General features: G+C 36.6%; 2 protein-coding genes across 2 annotated transcripts; both read left to right on the forward strand.

Moving 5' to 3' along the window:
* Positions 1–2823: 2823 nt before the first annotated feature.
* LOC6594241 lies at positions 2824–3844 on the forward strand. The gene is made up of 3 exons (XM_002019939.2): positions 2824–2973; positions 3031–3428; positions 3484–3844. Exons 1-3 carry the CDS (start codon positions 2824–2826, stop codon positions 3764–3766), a joined length of 831 nt encoding a protein of 276 aa, XP_002019975.1. The 3' UTR covers positions 3767–3844.
* A 1708-nt stretch (positions 3845–5552) lies between these two features.
* LOC6594242 (mitochondrial import receptor subunit TOM40 homolog 2) lies at positions 5553–6871 on the forward strand. Its single transcript, XM_002019940.2, has 4 exons — positions 5553–5918; positions 5974–6299; positions 6364–6588; positions 6647–6871. Exons 1-4 carry the CDS (start codon positions 5625–5627, stop codon positions 6765–6767), a joined length of 966 nt encoding a protein of 321 aa, XP_002019976.1. The 5' UTR covers positions 5553–5624; the 3' UTR covers positions 6768–6871.
* The last annotated feature ends 1360 nt before the right edge of the window (positions 6872–8231 follow it).

Genomic DNA, 8231 nt, shown 5'->3' on the forward strand with positions numbered 1-8231 from the left:
CGTACATAAAATGAAGATCGGTAGATAAGACGATTGCCAAAGAAAAAGAGCAGTCACCTACACCTACAGCGAACACGAAAATAGCATCATAAATGTCACCTCATAAACGCAATTCCCTGACAAATTGTTTTCCCCCATACCTGAGCAAATGTGTCCATCAAATATTTGCAATGCAATTATTTCTGTAAAAACAAACGATAATTGAATTTATCAAATTTACGTAAATCCAAACTCTATTAAATTTAGTGATTTTTGTGCATTTGGTATGACTACTACATAAATATTTATTTTTGAAAATAGTAGTCCATTATTTTTTGTTTCGTGGTGGGAAATTCCATTTTCATTTTGGCCGGAAGCTGATCAACGCCCTCTCAAACACACACTCAATTCTATAGAAAACACAAATAACTTTTATTGATAACGAATTTGCAAGAGTGCCCCCCAAACATATCCCCACCAAACAAAACAAAGACATAGTTGAAATATTTAAAATTTATTGCGAGCTTTCACTCCTTTTTGTTGTTCGTTTTTTTTTCCCCCCCGAAAGGCCGTAATAAATAAAATTAAATTATATGCACAGGCAGAAAAAACTGTTGAGCAATTAAAAAAATAAACACGTTTGTAAGCATTTTTATACGCAAGGAAAAAACTATATAAAAGAGGCAGATAAATAAATACATTTTTGTGGATGGAAATGCGATTGAATCTTTTTGGTATACCCTGTGACGGTAGGGTACGGTACGGAGTATATGGGGGTCTGAGGGAAGACTTTTCGATTCATGTGCGGCGCTCTTTATAGGGTATCGAAAGCTTCGTTCCATACATCACCTAGTGTTTTGTGTTTTCCTGTTGCTTTTTGTTGATTTCTCTTCGATGTTTTACAATTTCCACAATGGCCAGAAACAGGACAGTAAATATTTTAAATGTTGGCTAGTTTTTTCTCTCTGAATTCGTATGTTGCCTTGTTTTCCATTTGTATCGTATCATTTATATTTCAATTTTAATTTATATTCATTTGAATATTTGCATTGTGTGAGGGGTTGGGGGGCGGGACTACATTTTCGGTTGGTAAAAAAGCTCATAAGTTAATGGAGAGGCGAGTCCTGCAGTTGGCTTTAACATTGAACTGCACTTCAAAACTCAGTTTTTGTGTGTGTTTCTGTGCGTTTGTGTGTATTTGTTTATTACTTTGTAATGTTGATCCGATTTAAATCATTTTTAGAACTGGGTCAACATTGTTTACCTGCTGAAGGATGTGTCAGGTCCGTGCAACAGTTTGTTCTGTGCAAATTTCCCATAAATATTGATTGGTTTTACTCTAACCCACCAATTAGCCTTGAACAAGTTCTTTTCGTATTACTTTTTCTTTGTTTACTTATGATTATCATGTTGAATCTTCCATTTACATTTTCATCTAAAATCGCAAATCCCCCCCCGCCCCCCCACCCCTCCCCCACCCATGCCATTTGCTTTTCCTTTGAGCTTTTTGCGGTTATTCTGCAAAAGTTCTGTGGTCGCAGCGCGGGCTTTGATTTGCGAATACAAATGCGGGTCGGGGTGGTTGGTTCTCTCCCTCTCCCCTTCCCCTTATATTTTAGCATATTAAATTAAAGCAAATGGCTTTGAAGGCCCAGCATGGCCGGCTCCTGCTCCTGCTCCTTTTTCCTTCTGCTGCCGCTGCCGCTGGTTGGGTGATAAATCTAAGTGCTGCCGTCTAAATAAGTGATGTTTGAGGCTGCGAATGCGAAAGAGAATGGTGATTTCTGTGTGCCCAGAAACAAGAGAGACAGACAGACAGAGAGAGAGACTACGGTGGAGGCTTAGAATCTCGAAGAGTTCTCTTAGTAGCGAACAAAAAAAAAACCCCCCAAACCAAAGCCCGCGCCACTGAGCTGCTGAATAAACAACTTTTTGCATTTGCTTTCGGATGAAAACTCCACAGCTGTGGAAATCGGCTTAGACATCTGGCAAAACGTCATTGCCATTTGTCATCCATGCTCGCTCCCAAAACAGAGTATACTAGAAAGTTTTCTTTAACAGAGAAACTATTTTAACAGAGTGTTACAAAAATTTAATTTAAATTGATTTTTTATATGTATTTATTTTTTTAAAGTTACATTTTTTTTAAATAAATACTGATTATTTTCAAATAATGTAACTTTTTATGAAACTATTAAAATTAATGATTATAATTGAATACTGAATATAACCTATAATTATATTTTATATTTTTTATGTTTAAGATTTAGATATTATTATATTTAATATTATTTTTCTTTCAATATAATGACATATTTAAATTGTGGTTTTAATATTATTTTTTTGTATTATTTATTTATGAAAAGCCATATTTTTTTGTGGAATTTACCTTTGAGTAATATTTTTTAGGGGATTTCTGGGTTTATCTATTTTAGTATAAATTTGCAATATTTTGTAACGTTAACATTAATATTTTTTGTAGTATTTTTATCTTAAAATTTTTAAGGGATTTTAAATTTACGTCTGGGAGTCTAACGGGTGTGTTTATGGGGTCTTCTACCGCTCGAATCACAGCCTGAGAACAGCTTTCTAAGCAGCTGTAAAATTACCAATGAAATTACAAAAGAAAATCCACATTCTTAAATTACCAAATAATTATTTAAGAATGTTATAGAGAAAACAGAACAAATACGAATACCATTTGATTCGCAACAGCTGTTTTCGGTGGTGCAATAATACACAAGTGCTTGAAAGTATTTCGAGCTTTGAGTTTGGAGCAAAATGTCTATAAATTGGTTCTGCATCGAGTGTACGGCTCATAGTCATTGAGTTCCGCCAGCCAGAATGAGGATCAACCTGCAGACACTACTTTTCCTGCTGCTGGCAATCACCGCCACGATGGGTGGGTTTAAGAAGAAAACCCGCGCCAAGGATAATCGATATTGCACCTCAACGATATGCCACACCGAGAACATAGCCTGCCACAACAACGGCGTGAGTCAACACTGAAATATATGCCAAAAAACTCTGATTATATTCCCTATTCTGTAGAGCCTCCACGATTGCCATCACAGTGCGAAATATGTAGAAATGAAAAAGTACAAGAAAGACCTCGACTCGATGTTCAATACGGTGCGGAGTAAGGTGGCCAGAGGGGGCTATAGGAATCTCCCGGTGGCCGGTCGCATGGCCCGAATGGAGTGGTCCGAAGAGTTGGCCTGGTTCGCCAAACTCCAGATAAGCCGCTGTCGTCTACGCAACGCCTTTTGCATGAATTCCCCGTACTTTTACTACATTGGCAGCATGGCCGATGAGTTGATAAGGCCTTCTGGCAATATACAAACCAGCGAGTTGGCCATCATGAAGGCCATGGTCGAGGACTGGTTCAGCCAGCTGCCCGGCATACCCCGATCCGACACTCTCCGCTTGCCCAGTTTCTACAAGAGAGCGTAAGTAGAGGAGGCTTTCCGAAAGACCATGTTCTATACTCTCCTCTCTGAATAGTTCCACATTCCGCAGCACTTTGCTGATCAACGAGAAGAACTCAAACTTTGGCTGTGCCGCTCTGACCTTCCAGTACACGGGCTATAGGTATTTCCTCTTCAGCTGCGCCTTTGCCACCATAAATATACCCGAACAGCCCATCTACAAGTGGAGCACAAGGCCCGGCAGGGATTGCTATATGCCGGACAAACAGTACCCGAACCTGTGTGATCGACGAGAGCGATACGGCAATGATTTGCCTCTTACAAATCTATCAGCGCACATAGAACCCATTTATACGTGATGGAAATAATGTTAGAAACTAAGAGCTAGAATAAATACCAAATAAATAAATAAATAAGGTACATCGTATGGAATGAGATAGTCCTATTCGAGGAATTCGTTTTGAGTTAGTGTTGAGAATTTCCGACACTTTTAGGAAGATAATTCCTGTTCTAAGGAAATTGGAAACATTTTAATGCCAATTTCTCTCATTTTAGATACTTTTAGATCAAGACCAAGATCAAGATCTTTTTTGTTATTTATTTTGCTTATTGCTCTGGTACATCAAATTTTTTAATTCAATTTTATGTTTTGGGTCATACATATGTTTTTTTTTTTTATAGCATTAATGTTTCAGATCTTGTGTCTTCTTTAGATACATGTAGATAAGATTTACATATATTTAAGATTATATGTTCACCTTTAGTTTTAGATCTTCTTTAGATAAAATATACGTTTTAAATCACAGTAATGTTTTAGATCATTCTGTACTGTTTATAACAAATTTATATTTTACATCGCATAATTTTTATTCATTTTATTCATCAATGTTTTACACAATGTCTTCTTTAGATCAGATTTATGTTTTAGATCACACTTATACATTCAATCATCTGTCTCTTTGGATCACACATACATCTTTTTAGATCATGTGTCTCTTTGGATCACATTTCCGTTTTAGATAATCTGTTCTTTTAGGTCACATTTATGTTTAAGATCAACTGTATTTCTTAGATCACAATTATCTTTTAGATCTTTTGTTTTTTTAGATCACATTTCCTCACAGATCATATTTCTTTTTAATTTTGTAGCTGATAATTCGTTTTTTAGATTTTTTATTTTAAGAGAACCATATTTTAGTTCATTTAGCTCTTATAGATGTCTATTTTGAGATCATATTTTTTAGATCATATTTTTATTTTAAATATTTATTTTTTGCAAGTCTGTTTCGTTTAGGTGATATTTTTTGAGAATGCCTTTTCTTAGATATTTTTTATCTTTTAGATCATATATTGATGTAATTACATATAATTTATATTCTACCCTTTATATTATTTTCTGATACTTTTAGTGTAATTTAAATTATATTTTCTACCTTTTAGAACCCTTTCTTCATACGAAATTTCCCTTCTAGAAGTCAATTTTCTATCAGAAAACTTTTACCATTTCCGTATCGCATTTTTTCCCACAAATTTAATTCAAATTAAATTCCGAATCGAACGCTTGCGATTCATTGATTTGTCGTCTGGTATCAGCTCCAACTATAATTCTCCCCCAAAACCCCCCCTCCCCCGGAAAGAACCGCCAATGGACACGCGCATACCCGTCTCCATGCATCATCATCATCTTTATCGTCGCCGTCGCTGTCGCTGTCCTCGCTTTATCCTTTAAAAGCCAGGACTCTTGGACTTAATGTTTAAATATTTCATGAAATGGAGAAGCAGCAAAAACAGGAGGCACCGGGCCAACAGACAGATGGCATAAAAACCAAAAAAAAAGGGAGGACGACGATGTGGCAAATAAATAATGTAAAAAGTGTGAAATGCGCCTAATGGTGTGCCAAGGAAGGGTCCACCAGAAGGGAAGGGGAGGGGAGAGCCCTATGAAATGGCGCATAAAATGACAATTGACAGCTGATGATATTTTCACTTGAGTGCGCCCGCGTTTCCCTTAACCAACTCCATGTATATCATAAATTTATAATAGAAACCCCACACACGCACACACACAGGAGCATTTGAGTGTGTTGTCAAAGACATGCCCTTAGACTTTTATTCCCACCCAGCAACTAGAACAAACCAGATCAAAACCCCCCAATTCAAACCAAATTTTCCTAACGTTTTCAATTCAAATATTCAGATATTTCTGATTCGATCGCAATGTCCTGCAAAGGTTGCCCCCCCTACGAGAAAGACAAATCGGCGATCTTTTTCCCCCGCTGCTTTCAGTGGATACGCGGCGCGTGCACCAAAAAGAATCCCGGAAATGTGGAAAATCTTCATGGTCTGTCGCGCAACGTGATGCCCAAGTTCTTTGATGGCCTTGAACTGGATTATATGCATCGTTTGGGGCCGCACAAGTACATCACAGGGTCCTGGATTTTGAGCCACATGAAGGCGGCGGGCTTTCGCTTTGGCGGTCTCTATACATTTCGCCTCACAAATGATGTTTTGGTAAGTCACGGAGATAGATGTATGGACCGCTCTTACCCTCTTTCCCTTGTGCTAGCTTACACCCACTATTATCGGGGATATACATCCCTCGACGCAGGCCGCCAATCTGAATATCCTGTACTATCCGTACGAATGCCTCCGCTTGGAGGCCACGCTGCAGCGGAGCAGCGAGAAAACGCCCGTGGACAGCCAATATACCATCGAATTGACACGCCCCTGCGACACTTGGTCTGCTAATTTCTATAATGTTCGCAAGGATAGTGGTCGCTGTACATTGTCCGTGATGCGGGCCATCACCCAGCATTGGGCATTGGGCGGCGAGATGTTGTTGGAGTGGAATTCTCCAGAGAAACTATCCACAGATTTTGCTCTGGCGGCGCGGTAAGACGGGGAGTATAATTCGAGGGTTTCTCCGACTAACCCCGTTTTGGTCCTTTCCTCCCAGTTATTCGCATCACAATTTCGCTGTCGCCGCCTCGGCCTCTCGCATTGGCCTGGATATCAGCTACTGGCAGCGCATCTATCCACAGATACAGATGGCCAATCTGTTGGCCTACAATTACATCACCAACAAGACCATTGCCACAGTTGGCTATCAATGGAACTTTTCCGATTCGGCCGTACATGCCATGCTTGATTCGGATGCTTCTGTGGGCTTTATGTGGACCAAGTGGGTTCTACCATCAGCCTATATCTTTCCCTCTGTAATGTCTTGTCTTTCCTTATAGGTATCTCAACAATTTTCCTCTACAAATGGGCCTGAGTGTGATAATGAGCATTCCAACAGATCGTTTTGCCTTTGGCATGCGTTTTGTTGTCGATCCGAGTGGCTATCGTCGCGATAATTAATTTCTTTACATTTTATATTTGTTATCCACCAAATTACCAATCGATTTTTAGTCCAAAAGACATTAACAAATAATTTCGGCAAAAAATAAAGTTTTTTTGGAGTTTTTTTCTGGTTTCCTTGCAGCAGACACTGTGCCACACGTTGACATACACACACACACGAGAGTTTCTCCCTCCTCGAATGCATTTGATTTATGCTCCGCAAAGTCTAGACACTGTAAATATTTTTTAATGCCAACAGAAATCTCAGCACTGCACTCAAGAAAAACCCACAGCACACCACACACTTCTGTAATCTATAAATCTTAAATAAATACAATTTACACAATAAATCTACACTCCATTTGGGGCAGAGCGTTTCACAAAAAGATAATGGCTGTTAATCCGTTATAGAGCTGAAAAAACCTCCGCACCACCACCCCCTGACCCATAAAGCAGGCGAAAAGTCAAGAGTCGCGGCACACGTTCCTCGACACAATGATGCACTGTATTCAGTAATTGATCTGAGTATCTGCGTTTCCTAAAAGTATGCATTCATCAGTTCATTCCTCTGCGAACCAGGTGTTCAACGAGCTGAACGACAGGCGCGCTTTAATTTGTTTTATTCATGTTGGATTTAAAAAGCGATCCGATCATTAAATTGTTTTTGGAATCTAATAGATTTTATTATTTTTTCTGATTCTTACAATGACAGATATCTTTACAGATATGTCGTAGGCAGCTACATATAACTATAAGGGTTTGATCTGTACGATGCTCCTGACATTTTATTTCAATTTATTTTTTAAATTTAAATATTTAAGATTTCAAATAAGTGTATTTCAGATTTAAACTAAAGCTACATATTTCCTATAAATGTAGGATATTATATACATTTTAAAGGGTTGTATATATATAGTTTAAATTGGGGACATATTAAAAATAAATTTTTAAAAAAGTAACTTTTAAATCAAATTAATTACATTTTGAATAAATGAATGTTTAAGTAAAACGAATTGAACGTTTAAAAAATTAATGTTTAAATCAAATTAATTAAATTTCTAATAAATTAATGTTTATATAAAAAAATCGAATGTTTAAAAAATAAATGTTTAAATCAGATTAAATTAATTTAATAAATTAATGTTTAAGTAAAATTAATTAATTGTAATTTAATTAAATTTATAGTAAAATAGTGTTTACATAAAATAATTGAATTTTTTAAATTAATGTTTAATAAATTAATTTATCAATACAATTAATTGAACGTTTTAAAACTTAATGTTTAAATCAAGTTAAACAATAATTTATTAATAATGTATTTTTAATACATCCCATATTTAAACTAAATATAAAAAACTATGATGTGGATTCTTTTTAATTTCACTATTTTCTTTTTATTTAAAAACTGAACACTTTGAATTTAAATATAGCTTTTTTTTGACTACGTCTAATTTTTATTTTTCTCTAAGTGTACTGCTTGAA

Source organism: Drosophila persimilis, unplaced genomic scaffold (assembly GCF_003286085.1).
Source record: "Drosophila persimilis strain 14011-0111.01,24,50 unplaced genomic scaffold, DperRS2 tig00003933-arrow-pilon, whole genome shotgun sequence".
NCBI lineage: Eukaryota > Metazoa > Arthropoda > Insecta > Diptera > Drosophilidae > Drosophila > Drosophila persimilis.